Source organism: Alligator mississippiensis, chromosome 6, assembly GCF_030867095.1.
Source record: "Alligator mississippiensis isolate rAllMis1 chromosome 6, rAllMis1, whole genome shotgun sequence".
Lineage (NCBI taxonomy): Eukaryota > Metazoa > Chordata > Crocodylia > Alligatoridae > Alligator > Alligator mississippiensis.
Genome location: NC_081829.1, coordinates 551430 through 570075, shown reverse-complemented (window position 1 = coordinate 570075; position 18646 = coordinate 551430). Strand labels below are relative to the sequence as shown.

The 18646-nt window shown below is 55.7% G+C and overlaps 1 protein-coding gene across 4 annotated transcripts in view; it reads left to right on the top strand.

Moving 5' to 3' along the window:
* GRIK3 (glutamate ionotropic receptor kainate type subunit 3) overlaps positions 1 to 16436 on the top strand; it is a 161607-nt gene extending 145171 nt beyond the window's left edge. For 2 of the 4 annotated variants that reach the window (XM_019489926.2, XM_059729451.1), the window contains exons 14-16: positions 9641 to 9863; positions 10099 to 10349; positions 11026 to 13339. In XM_019489926.2, coding sequence (XP_019345471.1) covers positions 9641 to 9863; positions 10099 to 10349; positions 11026 to 11220 — 669 coding nt within the window. In that variant the 3' untranslated portion in view covers positions 11221 to 13339. Of the gene's footprint in view, positions 1 to 9640; positions 9864 to 10098; positions 10350 to 11025 lie in introns of all 4 variants that reach the window. The other 2 variants (XR_009462897.1, XM_059729452.1) reach the window with 2 other exon arrangements.
* Positions 16437 to 18646: the final 2210 nt, after the last annotated feature.

Here is an 18646-nt window from a genome sequence, read left to right as displayed (position 1 = left end):
GCCTCTAATAACAGGTCAGCTGCGCAGCACAGGTGCGGTTAGGACTCGCACGAAACCAGAACATTTCCAGGACCGTTCTACCTCGATCTCCAGAAAACAGGTGAACAGAGTAATGTCCTGAGAAGTACGGCGTTGCCCTCACCCCCATTTCGGGAAGCCGGCACTGTATCGTGCCAAGCCGTCCGCTCGTCCCTGGGTACCGACCGGCATCCCCGAGCGTGGCCGGCGAATGAGGTCTGAAAAGGGAGGGATTCCCAGAAGGACGGTCAGCCCTTTCTCAAAACCGCCCCCCTTTAAACTCCCATCTCCAAACCGGGCACGCCGGGCCTGCCGGCTCGGCTCGCGTCCCCTGCCCAACACCGATCTCAGGAGGCACAGGGCGAGGGCAGTCCATCGAGGGCAGCCATCCGCTCGTTTCTGGTCGACCTGGCAGCCCCCCGGACAGGAGCCGGAGGCTGAGAGCTCGCCGCACGTGCGAGAAAGCCTCGGAGGGACTTCACTCTGCTTCGCCACCAACCTCAGGGCTTTCCACGATCTCCATCACGCTGCCTCGCAGACCAACGAGATGGAAGCAGTCAGGAATTGTGTCCTCGAATAGGAAGTGTATTGAAGAATCGGTAACCCAAGAGACACCGTCACTCAGGAAATCTAGAACAAGAGCTAGCGGGATTCGGGGAGTACCGCGTCCACCTGGCGTTAATAATTAATCAGACGCTAAGTGCCTTGGAGGAAAGGACGCGTGTCGAAGGGAGGGAAGGGAGAAGCAGACCCCCGACGAGCCAGGGGAGGGGAACCGGATCCGCTTCGTCTCTCAGCGATTTCCTTTCCGATTCTGTGTTAAGATGGTTTTTGCGACCACGCCTGCAAACGCGCAGGCAGCGCAGCGCCACCAATACGCTGCAGCCCACCCCGAGAAGGAAATTACATTAATTCCTTCAGATTAAAGGGAAATGTATTTCAGAAGTCGTCCGACACCGTGGAGAACATGTAAAGAGCTCTCACATTTTACAACTGCTTAGAAGATGAAAATTAATTGAGAGATTTAAGAAGGCCTTTGAAACCACAGCTGGGTTGTAAAAGAATGTGTTATGGAGAGAGAGAAGAAAGGCAAGGGAAAGGGGGGAAATTATCTGGGGGAATAGGGTCCTTTGCAAACATGAGTTTCGGGTTGGTTTTTTTATTATTGTTATTAAGTTGTGAGGATGAATTTTAAGTAGACTCGGCCGAGGGAGAGGCTGGAGATGGGAGACGCAGGCTTGTAGCCCGTGCTGCCGGTAGGAATCTCAATCCGGCTGGCGGGTTCGGTGCCAAACCAGCGGCTTCGCTGCGTCCGCGCCGAGCACGACGGGTTGGGACAGCCCAGGACCGCTCCGCGACCGAGGGCACGCATCCGACACCAGCATCTGAGCACCTTGCCGTCGCGAATGAACATTAACCTCCCGGCACCTTCTCAGGCGGGAAGGGCTATCCCCATTTTCACATGGGGTATTCATCGAAGATGAAGTGACTTGCCCAAAGTGAACCAGATCCTCTCAAGTCCTGCGGGACACCCTCTCCTCTCTTCACCCACCCCGGTACGGCGTGCACGGCCTGACGTCCTAGTGCAGCCCGGCCGCGGACTTAACCAGGCAGTAAATAACAAGGTTTGCACTGGCTCCTCGTGCAGGTCCACCCTGGCGGGGCACGATCTCCGTGCCCAACGAACGCTTTGCTGTTTTACAACGTCCACCCTTCTTCGGTGTCAGCTCCCGTGCGAGGCAGAGGAGTCGAAGTCTCTGCTAGCGCAGAGAGACCAGCGCGCGGGAGGGACGGCGGTCTCCAGGCCGGGGAAGCCGGGAAGGGGCTGCCTCACCGCCCCGGCTCTCACTAACGCCCCTTTCCCCCTCGCATTGTTTTAATTCACGAGAAAATCCGTGGACCTAAACGTGACAAAGGTAGTTCATGTCTCTGAACCCGCCTGTGCCTGGAATACCGTAATGAGTTGATTGGGCACCGAGTAACAGCGTCCAGATTAGACCGTCAGCAGTTTAATAGCCAAGACTCGTTAAAGGCAGCTGCTGTTCTGAATTTTAATAACAAGAGCGAACGGAGCAGCCCCGTAGCCTGCTCTTGGCGGTGACATTGGTGGAGCACGGCTCTGCCGTCCAGAGGCCCGGGCTCGTTTTGGGAGGCTGCGCACACGGGCTGCTAAAGAAATGCAATTTTTGCTGCTGTTGATTTAATTCTGCAACTAGGGCCTCGAAGACCAAACTCCTGCGGCTAGAGGTCCGGTTTCCTTCTGCAGCGGAGCCAGTGCATGCCGCATCGGCACTGGCACGGCCCCCGGCCACGTTACCTTCGTACGCAGCCGCGAGGCAGAAATCGACTCTACTGGGGTTAATTAGCCTGATAGGACTTCTGTGTGGAAATACAGGAAAACTCTTAGCTGATTTTTATCAACGAGGACACGTGCCTTTAGCTCCTTTTCCCTGTCCGTCAGGCTCGTTCTCTGGGCAGCCCACAACTACCTGGCAGAGCGTACCGAGACTTCGCAGCATACTTTATTTTGTCCTGATTACTGTTAAGAGGTGAATTCCCCATGGGGGAAATTGTCCTACCGCTTCCCCAAGCAGTGGGATGAGCAGGACACCCCGCCTGGTTTTCACATGCATGGAAATGCCGTTGAGTTTCCTTCGTGATGACCCTCCCGCCCAGCCCGGCCCGGGTCCCGAGCCAACGCGACCAGCACTTCCCAACCGCCTCGGTGCAGGCGACGATCAGGTCCGGCGTGTCTTCGTCCTGCATTGGGAGGGGGTTGCCCTGCAAAGCGAGCAGCTTTACGGCAGCTCTTCTTGAGACGTAGGTAACAAAGTGCGTGGGCAGTCAGGCGCATCCTGGACCAGAGAGAGGACGCAGGCGCCATCCCTGCTAAGGGCATCCGCTGCTGCGGGTTGGGTTCGTACCGACCAGGGCCACCTAGAAGGAGACCAGAGCGGCCACCTTCCTCATTTCAGGACGAAGGGCCCATGCCTGATCCCCGGGGCCAGGAGCTCAGCCCTCCCCGGCTCTGGAAGCTCCCTTTGCCCGCTGCGGAGCTGCATGCCCGATGCCTCCACTCCCTGCAACTCGCCCTTTCGGACACGGCGCATCGCTTTGAGCAGCATCGCGGAGCCGTGGCCGAGGAGGTCGGGACAGGATCAGCTGCGAGCAGAGCCGGAGGGAAGAGAAGGAGCGAGGCTAGAAATCCCTGCCCTCCTCCCCAAGAAGGGCCACAGCAAGCCGGAGGAGGGCCCCGTCTGTGCCCCGCGGCATCGGCTGTCCCAGGGTTTTGTCCAAAGCCCGCTGGAAAGATGCCCTTTGGCTCAGCTCAGCACGTGCCTATGAATCAGGCCCAGGCCTTGGACTTGGTTATGCAGAGGCTATTTCTGGGCATTGCGCTACATCTGCAGCCGCGAGGCAGGTCGGCTGCTGGGCTGAAGCACGGGGAGCGTTTTGCTGACTTCACCGGGGGGTTTCAGCCGCGTGGAAAGCACTTTTGAGAAGCGATTCATTGCCTGGGCATGCGGATCAGATAAGCTGAAAGATGAGGGTGCCAAGAATATGAGGGAGCAATTAATTTAGGAACAGTATCTAGTTTGCATTACGAACAGAAGGCCTGTGTTGTGTGGTGAGAAGGATGCCATCTCGCACTGAACAGAAATGCCGGTTTTCGTGTGCCTGCTAGAGTATTTTATATATATAAGCAAGCAAAAAAAAATATACAAGCAAATATATTATATTATATTATATTATATTATATTATATTATATGCAAGCAAAGCAAAGCAAAAAAAATACAAGCAATATATATATATATATATATATATATATATATATGTTTAACATTTATAATTAATACACACACAGAGAAATGTTCAATTATAAATGTTAAACATATATATATATATATATATATATATATATATATATATATATATAGCCTGTGTTTTTTTTGCTTTGCTTGCTTGTATAGATATATATTTGCTTGTAAAGAAATGTAAAATCCTCAAGATTAAGTATCTTCAGTTGGGGAAAATCAATTTCATTCTTTGTACGGGTTGGAATTGAAAACCGCAACCCTGAAAGTAACTTTCTTGCCAATTCCACTGATAAAAAAGCAAGTGTGTCTTGGCAAGTTGCCTCGCATTGGCTCCTCTAAACTATTCCATTAATTTATTTGGGTGACTGGTCTTGAAACCCTGGCTATCAGAGGCAGGTCCTGAGCTGTGCCTAGAAGGAAAGGATGTAGAGGTGTCCGCACGTCTGCTGTGTTTGCTCCGTCGCGTGGGGCTGTTGTTCAGCGTTGTCATAAAAGCCGTGGACTTGGGGCGTGGCGGAGACGCCGGCGGCACCGGGCTGGGCTCTGATGTCAGCGGCGGTGATGTCAGAGGAGGAGCAATGCTGCTGATGTCAGCAGAGAGCTCGGTGTAAACGGGCGAGCAGTCGCAGCCTGGGTTCATTGATGGCGCGTCCGCGGGGTCAGCACCTGAGCTGGTGCACCGCAGGCCCTGCATCTCAGAGGTAGCCTCTGTCCTCCCCACGCGAGCCGGGATGCTGGACCACGCGAATGCTCCTCCGCCGGGGACCAGACTCCACATCGTCATGCCGGGGAGCAACCAGGCGGTTTCCCTTCATTGACCCCTTGCAGCAGTGCAGCGACTCCTCTCTGGGGGCCTGAGCTCCCTCCCAGGGCAGGGCAGGGCAGCACGGCTGCAGGGGCGCTTTGTTCACTCATTTGCCCAAAACAGCCTGCGCGCGCTGAACAGCAGCTGCCTCCCTCCTCAAAGAGGCGTTAGCATCCAACCGTGGCTCAGCAAGGCTTCGGTTTGTTTTCCAGGCTGGCTGATGAATTCCAATCAAACTTAAAAATAATTACTTAGCTGTTAAGATCAATAGGTGATGGGGCAGCTGATTAACTCCAAAGCAGGCCCAATTAATGGTGTTCTTTAGTGACCATCTATTTAATAACCAAGTCATTGCTGTGTGCATTCAGGAAGCCTTTGATTCCCATGAATGTACTGTCTGGGATGATACAATAACGTAAAAGGGATTTGCTTCCTATGCAATTGCAATCTCACCCTCATTAGAGAGGCTCTTCTTTGAAGTGTGACCGGAGGCTTTCAGGGGCTGGGGAGGAGGAGGATTAAGAGTATGAGCTTGTGACAGTTTTATCTTGAACTTTTTCCATTCCTCCAGCCCTGCAAGGCGGGGGAGTGCCCTGTTCACTCAGGCTGCTCCAAGAAGTCACCTTCTAGGATAGGGAATTCCTGCCATACAGAAGAAATAATAAAGGCTATGTCTCAGACCTCCCTGGGCACTGCTTAGCTGCCTTTGTCTGCTGCTTGCCCCTTGGGAAGGGGTAAGGGACACCGCCCCGACCTCTTATAGACCCACGCGCTTACTTCCCCACCACCTCTCTCCTTGCTCAGATTTGCAGTCAGACAACCGCCAGCAGTTAGGCGACGATAGCAATATTGATTACTACTTAGAACAAAAGGAAACTCATACAAGTGCTCAAGACCTTATACCAGATCTGATATATTCTGTATTATGTTCTGGGTTTACTGTTAATAATGTATGGAAGAGCTTTTCACATTGACAATAGTCATTTTTTAACTGGGTCTTTATTTTTCCCACTACCCCTTGCTATGACGCTCAGAGTTGCAACGGGTGCTTCTTCACTAGAAAAAGAAGTGTGCTCCTAGCACACACGCGCTGTGATGCTGGGGTAGGTAACACAAGATAAAACCCCAGGGGACACGAGGCAGGTGGTTGTTGGAAACACTCGAGCAGATCCACTTGGGCACAAGTTATCAGGGTCAAGGGAAGCCGAGCTCCCCACAGTCCAAGTGCTTTATCTTCGCTAGGATTTTTCCCCGTGGTAGTTTGCTCATCTTCGTTACCACAAGATAAGAACACACATTTTATCCTGGTGAAGGCAGTCCAGTAGCTCTCAACATCGTTAGAGTCAAGGCGCCCTTCGGAAAATGCCAGCCGTGGCTTTCACTCCTTTCCTGATCGCGGAAAGCCGTGCAGTACTTCTTCTCTTGCAAAGAGCTCAGAGCCCAACACGTCAGGAGGGTTTTGGCTCTGTGGATTCCTGTTTGCAATCGTGATCTCGTGCATCACGTGTGGGTGTTTGCACAGCTGGCAGTGCCGATGCTGTGCGGCTCCCCACGGCACCCCCAAAAGGATCGCGCAGCGCCCCGGTTGAGAGCCATGGCTCTAGAGGCGTTGTGGCTGAAGTCGTGGCGGTGAAGAGAGCAGGAGGGACAGATGTGGAGTGTGCCGACGAGTTGGACGCTGCAGCTGTGAGGGGCTGCTCCCACACGTGCTCTTCCGAGTGGCTCCGTGCGGGGTCCCTGGGTCTTGCTTCTGTTGGTTCGTTAGGCCTGAGCGAGCCACTGTAAGGAGCTCTTGCAAAACCAAGTGCACTCATCAAGGCGCGCCGTAACGACAAGGACGTGCTTGCCATTGACCCCGGCTCATGCTTCATGCTGCAGACCGGAGCGGGGAGACAAGAGGTCATCGCCTTGCCCTTTCCCCCTCCTCCAAGTGGGCTCCTGAGAGGGGCACGAAGCAGTAGAGCAGCAGCTAGGGGAAGAAACCCAGCATTATCCCGTCATTTCAGAATGCAATTAAGTTCTTCCAGTCAGTCAAGGGGAGCGATTTAAGGAGAGAGAGGAGAAAAATGGTTTTTCTGTAGCAGGGCAGCCTGTCGCATGTAATTTAAGTTGCTTGAAGAGCTACAATGCCTCATGCAAGTCCTATTAGCTTCACTAAATGCAGCGTATTGATTTTTTGCCAGTGTACTTTGCTGCGTGCTTCAAACTGGGAGGACGCGGGCGCCGTTAAGGAGCTCTGTGTCAACATCCAAGCAGCATTCGATGCGGAGGGAGCGAGGGGGGGAGTGCTCGTGAACTCCGAGGTCTTTGCTGCGAGCTGTATAAATGTTAAACAAGTCTTTATCAGCGAGGCGAGAGTGTTATTCATTTCAATTACGCATTGTAATGTGCAGATATTTAATAATCCTCCGAGGGCTGAATTTGCTGCTGCTCTTTCAGGTTCAATAGGCAAAACACATCGAGTTCAACGCCCTGGGCCAGTACAGCAGCTGGGGTAAAACTGCCCATCCCGCGGTGGCTTCCTGGGCCCCGGGGCCAAGAGGATTTCTGTTGGCCGCGGCAGGATCTCCCCCGGGCTGAGCGTGCAGGGGAAGCAGCCTGAACGGAGCGGGGGGCTGGCGTCACGCCCTGCCTCCTCGTGCGATGCACACTCTGACCAGACCGCATCACACGCAGAGGGGTGAGAGGGCCGTGCAGTCTTGCCCCAGCTCCTGTGCTGGCCCAGCTTCGGCCCAGACCCCGGGCTGAAGGTTTGGCACAAGCCTCCGGGTGTTTGTGCAAAGGACACAGTGCACACATTTGCCCGTCTACTCCATCGTGTGTGGCAGAGGCTGCCTGAAGTCTGCTCCTCCCGGCACAAACTTTCCTGCATCCTCTTCCTCTGGCAAGAAGCAATACAAGCACGGGAGGAAGCAGCTGGGCTGGTGCTGCTTGGAGCCAGGTGTGGCCCAACCCTCGTTTTCCACGGTGCAGTGATCCTAACAGACAAGTGGCGTGGTAGGAAGGAGACCTGTCGCTCATACCAACAGGCTGGTGTTATGGGCTGAGCCCTGAGTAGGAGCCTGGCCTAGCCTGCACTACCGACCCCGGGGGTGTCATCCTCCTAGGTCCCGCTCTGCAACACCCCCTGCCACTACCACGGCTGCCGCTGTTGCCACGAGGGCTGCCTGGCTCCTGCAGAGAAGCACACGCCTTGCAGATCTCGCGGTCGGAGGTCCGTCCCTGCACAGATTTGCGTCCTTGCACCAACGTGTCACCAGCGAGTCACCCCAGAGCCCTGGGCCACTGCCAAAAGCCTTCCCCAAACACTGGCTTTCCCAAGCTGGCCCTCAGGCCGGCCGGGATGCACATTTCAGGTGCTCGTAGGCCAGGTTTTGACGAGCAACAGCGTCCGTACCAGACATTGCAGCGTGCAGAGCCGGCACACGTCGCTCGCGTAGCATGTTGGTACTCCCCTTCCCCATCCATCACCAGCTCTGCTGCAGCATTTGGCAAGGTGGCTGCGTGATGCAGTGGGCTAATTAGTGCATCCACCAACCATATGGAGGGCTGAACTTGGACTTCCCTGAGTGCACTCACATCAATCATGAATGAAATGGCTGCTCTAGACATGCACACACACTTGTGGCTGCGGCAGCGTGCCTGGCTGTGAAACGAAGGGTGCGATTGCAACCTGTGTCATCTCATCACACCCAGGATTGCTTCAGGCTCGCCCGCTTGCATGTGGTAGGAGCTGCTCGGACACAGCCAGTGCGTATTTCCCGGGGGTCTGCAGGGGGGGTTGAGACCTGGGCTGCTCCAGCGGCTGCTAACGTGCCCTGCACGCTCACCTCTGCACACAGGAGCCAGACGGGGGTCTGAGGGTCCCACCTGCGCACGCTTCCACACACCCGTCTCACGTGAAGGCACCGGCTGTCACTGCCTTTGGTTACAGCCTGCATAACAGACAGCTCAAAGCGATGAACTTAACCGCTGAGCATCACGTTTAAAACGTAGCGCAAAGAAAACACTTCATTTCTTTCCATCCTAACAGATTTTTGAATGAGCAAATGAAGATAAAAATTCATATAATATGACAGTCTGGAAAACGCGCCGTCCTTCTTCTCATAGGATGTCTGCTGTTAGTGGAATAGCGTCCTTATTCGTCTTTTTTCTTCTTCTTAGCTGTTGAAAAATATAGCAGATTCCTCACTAATGTTTCTGCACATCTGTTTGTGTAGCAGCGTTAAGCTTTTCTGACAGTTATACGTATCTCAGAAGGGATACAGGCTCCCTGGTGATGGACAGAAATATAATGAGGGACGAAAGCAGGAAAGAGAAACATGCTCGCAGAAACAGCCCCTCTCCTTCTCATTGGGTAGAAATGCTCAGAGATAAGCAGCATTCGGGCAGGAAACCAAGTGCTTTAACAGACATGTCGATAGGCTGTCACAAGAGCAACGTCTGCAGGGCATCGAGGCCGGATGAAGCCGGATGCATTGCTGTGACATGTATTTGTAGTGAGCTGGAAGTCCTCGTGTGCCGCGTACGTGCAGCGCCGGGCACGAGGAGGGTCCCGAGAGCCGCATCAGTCCATGCGGTTTATTACCCGAGGAGTTAAGGCCTCGAGGAACCGCCTCGTGCCCCCGTGCTGCTGTTGGGCGGGGGAGGATTGGAGGTGGTGCTGGCTAGCACTTGCTGATGAGCACAAAATAATTGGAGCTCCTCCACTGGAAAAAATGCTACTAAAAGGTGTAAAGTGCTGTCAGCAGCGGTTAGGATTGTACCAGCCGTGGGACCCGGTCTCTAAATCCCATCCCCGTCCTCTCCCCGATAGCGGGCCCTCCCCGACCGCGGCCGTCGCTCCCGAGCGCAGTCCCGCGTGGTTTTGTTCTCTGCTGCGGCTGGATCTCCCGGTACAACAGTCACGATTTGAATGTTTCTGTCTCCCGACAAGCAAAGATTAATCCATTTTTGGGGGGCGGGTGGGGCTTGGGGTGCACATTGCTGTCGTTCCAGAAATCCAAGATCTCCACGTTTGAAAAAATGTGGGCTTTCATGAGCAGCAAGCCGTCCGCCCTCGTTAAAAATAATGAGGAAGGAATCCAGAGAACCCTCACGGCTGATTATGCCCTGCTAATGGAGTCAACCACGATTGAATATATCACACAAAGGAATTGCAACCTGACCCAGATTGGCGGGCTAATTGATTCCAAGGGCTACGGCATAGGAACTCCCATGGGTGAGTGACAATGTGCCATTTGTATACACAGCCTGGGAGCGGAGCTACTTAGCATGCAGGCAACAGATGGGATGCAGCTCCTGGTTCCCAGGCGGGTGTTTCCGTGCAGCAAAGCCCGCGGTGTCTGCCTGGTGAATGGGAGCGTGACCGGCCCTGCTGCGAGGACACACGCTCTCTGCAGCGGCCGAGTCCCGTCCGTCCTACTTGTGCGCTCCGTTCCCCCGTTCTTCTGCAGGTTCGCCGTACCGGGACAAGATCACCATCGCCATCCTGCAGCTCCAGGAGGAAGACAAGCTGCACATCTTGAAAGAGAAGTGGTGGCGAGGGAACGGCTGCCCGGAGGAGGAGAACAAGGAGGCCAGCGCCCTGGGGATACACAACATCGGGGGGATTTTCATCGTCCTCGCGGCCGGCCTGGTGCTCTCCGTCTTCGTGGCCATGGTCGAGTTTCTCTACAAGCTGCGCAAAACGGCAGAGCGTGAGCAGGTATTGCTTTTCGTGGTCTCTCTACCCCGGGGCAAAGGTGCTGGCTGATCCGCGGTGGGTCCACGGGGGCTGGGGCCGGGCCCAGGGGAGAGCACGGTGCTGCTCTCTCTAGTCCATGGGACCTGGATGTCTTGACACCCCGAGTCTCGCAGGGCTTTGCCTCCAGGAGGGGTGTGCAGGTTGTAGCTGCCGAGGGGCAATGCTGCTCCCCTGAAAGCAGGCAGCCTTGCAGGCCATGCAGGGAACTCAGCCCATGGCAGAGCAGGGTCTTCCACCCCGGGGCCTGCTTGGCCTCTTCGAAGTGCCTGGCGGGGTTGCAACGTAGCGCGTGTGCCTATTGATCAGACTTGCACCCTCAGAAACTGGGGCAGGCGGACAAGGAGCAAACCCACCAGCAAACCAGCCGCTAGCCAGGCACACATTAGTCCCAAAGGCCAGGGCTCGGCGGGCTGTAGGCACGCTCCTGCCCCAGGGGGTATCCCTGGCGCCGCTGTCTATGATCCTATAGCTCCAGCCAGGCAGCAAAATGCCCCCGTGTGCAGGGAGAGCCGGCAAACGGCTCGCTTGAGCCCGATGGACTGAGCCTTCGTGCATGCCCCTGGCAGGAGCGGTGCCCCAAGCCCGCGGCCCCGTGTCCCCGAACGCGTTGCTGAGAGTACTTCTGCTTTGCCCGCAGCGCTCCTTCTGCAGCGCCATGGCGGACGAGATCCGGCTCTCGCTCACCTGCCAGCGGAGGGTCAAACACAAACCCCAGCCCCCCGTCATGGTGAAGACCGACGCGGTGATCAACATGCACACGTTCAACGACCGGCGGCTACCGGGCAAGGACAACCTGGCGTGCAACACCGGTTTGACGCCTGTGTTCCCGTAGGGCTCGGGGAGCCGGGACGGGACGCCCCCTCGACGAGGGGAGAAGGGATACAAGTACATTCACAACACGCCTGGTTTGGTTCAGTTTCAAGAACAAGGCCTTTAAGACACAACTCCATCCTCACCGGACTAGGGACGGGAACTGCAACGCATGGGCTGTAACCGGAGCGGGGGTGTTGGGGGGCTCTGGTTTTGCTTGGGGGGAGTTTGGGGTTTGGCTTCGTTTTCTTTTCTTAGAAAAGGCTTTGGCCCTACATGCCTCATGGAGACCAAACCCTGATGTTTGCACACACGAAGGCAAGCGGGAATCAAGCCAAACAGACCCGCAGTGGATAACGAGGACCCCCCTCCCACAAACCCAAGGCTTCCTTTAGCATGGCAATAAAAAAGACCCGTTTTTGTTCGTGCCGGCGTGGAACGACGGACCGTCCGCGGGAGCACCCGTTCCAAGCAGACACAGCACACGGCATGTCCAGGAAGAGGAAAAGAAGAAGAAACGGCGGTCAAAGCCGCCCCCTTCTCTCAGCGCTGCTCGCCGTGACCCCTTACCTCAGCGCTGCGCTGGCTGTGCGTGGCCAGTTGCAGGAAGGCCACGCGCGCGTGCCGGGAGAAGGCCAAAGGGGTCTTGAGATATGTCAGGGATAACAAGGGGCCGAGATCTGGATCCGCAGCCCCAGGGGAAGGGACGTGGGGAGCTGCGCCCACTGGGAAGCGACACGCTCCCGGGTGCCCGGTCTTCGCACGCTGCCCACGGCGGGCTGCGGCCCCTTCCCCGCTGGGGCCACGCGCAGCTCCCCGTCTGCCGCAAAGGAGCGCACGGTGCTGGTGAGCCTGCACGCTCACTCCCACGTGAACAAGAAGGGAAGTGCGAGAGCTGTCTCCAGGAAGCCAGTGTCACTTGCACCAACAAACCGGACCGCGGTGAATAATTGGCCATTTTGCGTTGGCGTTCACATCAGGCGGCGGTGGCAGCAGGGGAGGAGCGGTTGGTTCAGTATAAAACGAGCGTCTCGTTTGGGATATTCCTGGGACGTCCCAGTTTCTACACAAGCAGGCCGTGCCGCTTGCCCCTGCCCCGCACGCGGCGTTGCCCCTCGGGTCGTGGGTGGAGGGAAGAAAGGTTAAAACACCGTCCCGGGAGCGCACCCCGTTTTCCGGCGCCCGCCCCGCTGTGCCCCCACGCGAGTTCAGTCCCGTTGCCAGAGCCCTGTCTGCTCTTTGGGAGGTACGTCTCCGATTTGGGCAGGTCACTGTTGCATTTCCTTCTCCTGGGCCATTTCCGCAAGCAGAGACAGGCGACAGAGAGACTTTCCTGCCAGGCTGCGGGGAAGAGTGCCAAAAGCACCGTCAGCTTTCCTTGAACTAGGTTAGGGTGCAAACCCAAATGCCAGAGCAGGGGAAGATGTCGTCCCACGTGGGTAACGTGCCGGGATAGCCATCTGCCGCAGGGACCCACGGCCGCCCGCACCTTCCAGCCTGGCTCCAGACCAGCCCCCGGCCCTCGAGAGCCGCGTCGCTCCCGCTGCGAGGGCCGAGGGGCCGCGCCGGGCGCGCGCCGTCTCTACAGCCGTGGGCTTCGCCTGGCCGCTCGCAACCGAGCCAGGGCTTCCTGACGCAGCAGAAGCTGGCTGCCAAACCGACCCAATTTGCTGTCCTCGAATCCAAAAACACTTTGTAGAGAGCTTGCCCGAGCCCAGAGGAATGGAGCTGCTTGTAGCTGGTTTAAGACACTTAATAGTTTTCCCTCTCCTGGATTTTTCCCCTTTTTTACTTTTTTTAGCTTCCAAAGCTGTGATTAGATTGGGCTCAGAAGCAGCAAACGTGCTCCGAGGAGCAGCGCTGCTGTTTTGCCCTGGAAAACTAAGTTTCTTTGGCTTGGGTTGCATTTTCCCTGCAAGGAAACGAAGGTAAAAAAAAGCGGTAACACAGGAGCCTGGAAGGAAAGATGCTAATCTGTATTGTCTTCCCCCCAGGTAAAACACACACAGAAAATTTACTGTGATTTTCATACTTTTCTTTTTTGTAGAAGCCATTAGAAATGAGAGGGGAAAGGTGGCAGGCTCCTCTCAGCCGGCTGCTCATAAGAAAGGTGGCAGTTTCCGAAATCCCGCTCCCGCCCGCCCGGCGGGATGGACGGAGGCGTCCGTGGAGCCTGGGCCCTGGGCCCGCGTGGAGAAGACAAGCCCACCCCAAAGCCACGCGCGGCTCTAGTGCAGCCTGGCAGACGACAGCTGCCGTCCCGGCGGCAGGCGAGGACGCGGCAGCCCTTCTAGTTTGCCACCGTCGGCCCGAACGCGCGTTCGCATTTCCAGCCTCGCTCCAGCTGAGTTTAGACAACTCCTGTTCGTCTTTCAAAGAAGCGGCTGACTTCGGATTCTGGGTTTCATGCGCAGAGCTTGCATCCCAGCGGCAACATCGTCTCTCTCGCTGAAACGATGGAAAGGAAGAGCTATATCGAGAGCAGAAGGTGGCCAGGAAAACACACCTCCCTTTCCCCAAGCTAGCTACTTCCCTCTGCACCTCTGAGCAAACGGCCCCGCTGCCCTGACACGCATTTCTTACATTTGCTCGGGGCTGTCCAAGCTGCAGGAAACAGTCGGTTTCAAAATCCAAGGGGAAGTTAAAAGCAAAGCCCGAAATCTTCTGGGTACCCACTTCTCTCTTTAAATGCTCAGAGCTGCAGAGAGGTAACAAAGCACTGGACAAAGCAGCTTCCCTTGTACTCAGAATATGTTTAAAAATAAATGAATAAATGTAACAACCGCTATTTATTGATCACCACAAGAGGCGGGCGCAGTTTCACTCTCCGCTGGTCCAGATTTGCAGGTGACCATCTGGAGTCCCCAGCGGTTGTTGCCAGCAAGAGAAATCCCTGCAGATTAACCTTTTCTCTCCTAACTCGACAACTGCAGTAAATTGGCCATGAAATAGTCACCTATTACACACCTCCAACCGATGGCATTACATTAAAAATCCCGTTCATTAAAACGCGCGACACAGCAGCAAGCAAATGCGCCGCGCAGCTGAAAATAACACGTGGGAAAGCAGAGGAAATATCCAAAAGCCAAACCTAGGTCGGACCGTGCATGAGAGACCAAAGCAAACAGGACCACGGCTAAGCAGCCCTGTCGGCGTGTTGCACACGCAGCAGACCCGGGCAGCACGCTGCTCTGGCGGGGCGGACAGCAGAAGGGTGCAGGCAGGAATATCCGGGGCTGAGATGGGCGAGTGCCCGGGAAGCACTTGCTGTCACCTGGATGAACCTGGCACGAGACAGGTGCTGGATGGAGGGGGACCTCCCTGGCACAGGTAACAGAGGGCAGACCTCCATCTGCACTGACAGCAGAGAGGACGGGTGCTGTCCTGGGCCTAACGAGGGAGGAGGATTCCCCTGGATCACATCCTCATCCCCACCCAAGCCTGAGGCCGGCTTCTGGCAGTCACGGCAGGGAGAGGAAGACAAGGAGCAGAGTGCACGGTTGTTACCAGCGTATGCTGCAGACACACGTCTGCTCTGATAAATGAAATGCAGATTATCAGAGTGCCGTCGCATCCCCTGCCGCCTGGAAACCCGCTTGCAACAGCAGCCAGGGCAGAGATCACATCCTCTTCTCTGCTGCTCCAAATGCTCCCGGGTGGGGACCGCGGCGGGCTCCCTTGCCCCAGCCCGCCGTCCAGCCCTGCTCTGCTCACTGCACGGGGCAGCTTGCAACTGCAGCGTCCTTGGACTGTCCCGGCTGCCTCCCCGTGTCACGGATGAGATCCCCTGCCTTCCCGAGCGAGGCACGTCCCTGCCCACATGCTCGGCGTAAGCTGATGTTGCTCCACCGACTTCAGGGGATGGCAGCAGGTTGATGTTCTGCGTTAGGCTGGTCCGTTTCCGGCAGAGTTTAGGGATCGGTAATGCAGCGTCCAGCCTCCTTCGTGCTGCAGCAGCCCTGCTGAAATCGCTTTCAAGTTACTCTGCCTTTGCACGGCCGTAACTGGGATCAGAAGCCAGCCCAATAGGCTGCACAAACGCTCGGCGTGCATCCGCTGTTCACACCAGGTTGCCTGCACAATTGGACACACCAGTGTCTAACTGGGGATGAGCGGCTGTGAACTGAGAGCTCAGCAGAGATTTCACAGGCATCTTTGGGATATGTAGAAATGTCAATCCAAAGGAAAGCCGCTTTGCAAGCCATGTTGCGACACAGGATCTTGCTGTTTGAAGACCACGGATAGGCCTCCACCATGTTTAAAATGCACCTCTGCAAATTCTGGAGGGGGGAAAGCGGCTTTTGGCTTCTAAGTTTAGCAAATTTGGGCTTCTACTTTGCTAAAAATGCTGCTGTCTCAGTTCACAGTTGCTATCTCTTACTGTATTTGCTCTTTCCTTTTTGACCTCTATTTACACCAACGAAGTAACACAAGGGTGGGCTTGTGTTTTGGGTGAGAGCGGGGTATACCCTGAGCCTAGGCTCCAGGAAAGCAGACTGGATATACAAGGAGGGGGAGGTTGTGATCCAAGGTATTCGTCTTTCCAAGGTGCGCAACTGAGTCGAGTCCTCCGGTAAGTGATTGTGGCAGGAGAGTCGGCCAGGACTGAGCCCCACGGTGTCTCTTGGGGCAGACGTCAACCCGGAGCCAGGCGTCCTGCACCGCCTGGCTGCCGCGTGACAGGCCCGGCGACGGTCCCGCAGCACCGGTGTCCTTGCAAAGGCAGCAGCCCCGCGCGACGTGCCGACCTGCTGTGCGAGACCGAGTCGTTGAACGTCCCCGCAGCTCCCCTGCCCTGGGAAGCGCCCGCCGGGCCGCGGCGAGCGAGCTGCCGGGACGGGCCGGATCCCCGCGCGCTGCTGGCGATGCCCTCCGTCGCCTAGCCCTTCCTTTGACATTTCTCAAGAAAATAAAAAACAAAACAACAACAGCAAAACCAGTCTCCGTGACATTCAGGGGATTTTCCTTTGTGGACATGCAGAATTTCTATGAATATAGTTTTTTTGTAAACATTTTGTAACGATTTTGGTTTCATAGTAACTGTGTTACTTGCGGATCATTCGAGGCGGATGTAAATACAATTTCCAAAAAAACAAAAACAAAAAAAAGAGAGGCAGAAAAAAAATTCTGATTATTTTCCTTTTTAAGACACTGTGATATATCAAAAGTGCACAGTTTGCTGTATGAGGTAATATGGTTTTAAATTTTAAATAAAAAAAAACACATTTCTAGAAAACACAGACATGGTGGCCCTCTTTGTTTAAGGCTGCTTCTCCCGGCTGACACGGGAGCCGCATCAGGAAGGAGCGCTTCCCCTCATCCGCCCAGATAAGCATCCAGACATCCCCGAACAAAGCCAGGCAATCACCCGGCACCGACCCAATATTATCTCTCACAAAGGTCCCCCCACCGCCCCGACGGAGGGAGCAGCGGGCTCCATGGAAACCAGGAGGTTTCTCCTCGTGCGTGCGAGCGAGCGAGCAAGTGAGCGGCGGGCAGGTGGGCGGGCGGGCGCCGCAATGGGGGAGACAAGGAGAGCCGCAGATTGCTACCGAACAGGTGGGGAGAGGACGGCAGGCCAAGCCACACAACCGCGTGCGTGCGTGCGTGCGTGAGAGCGAGCGAGCGACGCCGAGACCTGGCACTCGGTGCCTCTTGCCCTGCGTTTGGGCCGGGGGTGATGATAGATGAAGGGAAATACTTTAGGCTGTGCTGTGCCACCCGTCTGGTTAGGGGATGGTTAGAGCAGCCTCGGGGTTGCTCTGCTCCCTGCTGCGTTTCCCAGGGAAACAAAGACAGCCTTTCGGCTACGCTCCCAAACAGCCCCGGGAGCAGGGCCCATGCAAACCCTCCTGCTAGCCAGGCTGGGGAGCTTCCCTCTTGCAAGCACCCTGAATCGGGGGCCTTTCGGGCTGGCGCGGCTCCGCGGGTCGCTCCAGTCAGTTATTCTGCACCCCGAGTTGGGAGCCTTTCCACGAGACCCCAGAGCAGCGCGTCGCTGCTGAACCGAGCGCCGTGCTCGCCGCTCGCTCTCTGCTTGCGTGGAGGCAGCTTGGATGGCTTTGTGTGAGCTTTACAAGAACAGAAATGTTTTGACTGATAAATTGAGCCTAATTTAGCACAGCTCTCGGAGAGAGACGCAGCAGGAGACCGCGCGCGTCCAGGCTCCTTGCCAAGCAGAGCCAGGCAGGGGAGCAAGGCCAGGCTGCATACGCCCCTGGGGTGCCCTGCGCCCTCCCGCTAGCCGGATTTGGTGAGCTGAGCACCGGGGCCGTGTCCTGGCCGATGCACTTGCCATTCGCGCAATACGTGACGGGGAAGGGAGATGCTTGTTGCAGGACACCGATGTACCGGGGAGCCCTGGCCAGCTGAAGCTGGGTGCTGACAGCCAGCCCAGGGACCATCTCCAGCAACACGAACCACCTTGGTCCCAATGGCTGGAAGTTTGTTGAAAGCCTTTCTGCTCTATGACGCCTTCTGCACCCAGCTGCTACAGCCGTTCCCCGGATCCAGACTAGAAATTTGGAGCGAGCGTCACAGACCTCTGCTCGTTGAGCCTCGCCAGCCCCCACTGGGAAGAAAGATGTGAATATTCCCATTTTGCAGAGGGGAGTTTTTGCAAAGCCCCCAATTCCCCTTTCCAGTGCTGCAAAAAGAGAGGGAGGAAATGAGGAAGGAAAACTGAAATCCACATTTTGGTTTTTTCAGGGTTTGTTGAAGTGACCGTCAGAAAAAAGAAAATCAGGACATTTTGCTTTGGAGATTTTCCATGCAATAACACGCATGCCATTTGCCAAATAACTCTTATTGCGCTGCAGCTCTATTATGCTCCCTTTTTTAAGGAATGGACCGTTTTGGGGGGGGTCCTAGAAGGCACGGGAAAATGTGCGACTTGTGCCCCAAAAGTTGGCAGTCAGCCCCCCCCGGACCGCTCCTTTTGATTCTTCAATGGGAGTTATGTTCTGAGTAAAATATGGAGAACCAGGATTGAAGGCCTGGTCCCAACCTCGCTGAAGTTCAAGAAAAGGGTCCCATTTGCCCATGTTTGATGAGAGAGGAAGAGCCAAACTGAGCACGTGGCATGCGTGGCCTAAGGCCCGCGCCCTCCCTCCAGGAGCCCCGTGCGCGGGAGGGGATGGTGCCCCGGCACTTTGCAGAGCGGTTGCATGGAGAGCGTCTCCCCGGGCAGGCACCTACCACCCTGGCTGGGGCTGTGCTTGCCATTAGGAAGACTCCCGGAGGCTCCAAGACGTAGAAAATCTTTGTATACATCCTTCGTTCTCTCGTTGGTGCAAGTCAAAATGCAATTAAAAATCTTATTAGCTCAATAAAACCTTAACGGACTCAAAAGGGCAATGTTTCTTAGCACCGAGTCTTTACGGCTCTGCTGTAGCAGGGAGTTCAGCGTTGCGCGGATTCGAGGGGTGGGAGCGTATCCTGCTCTCCGA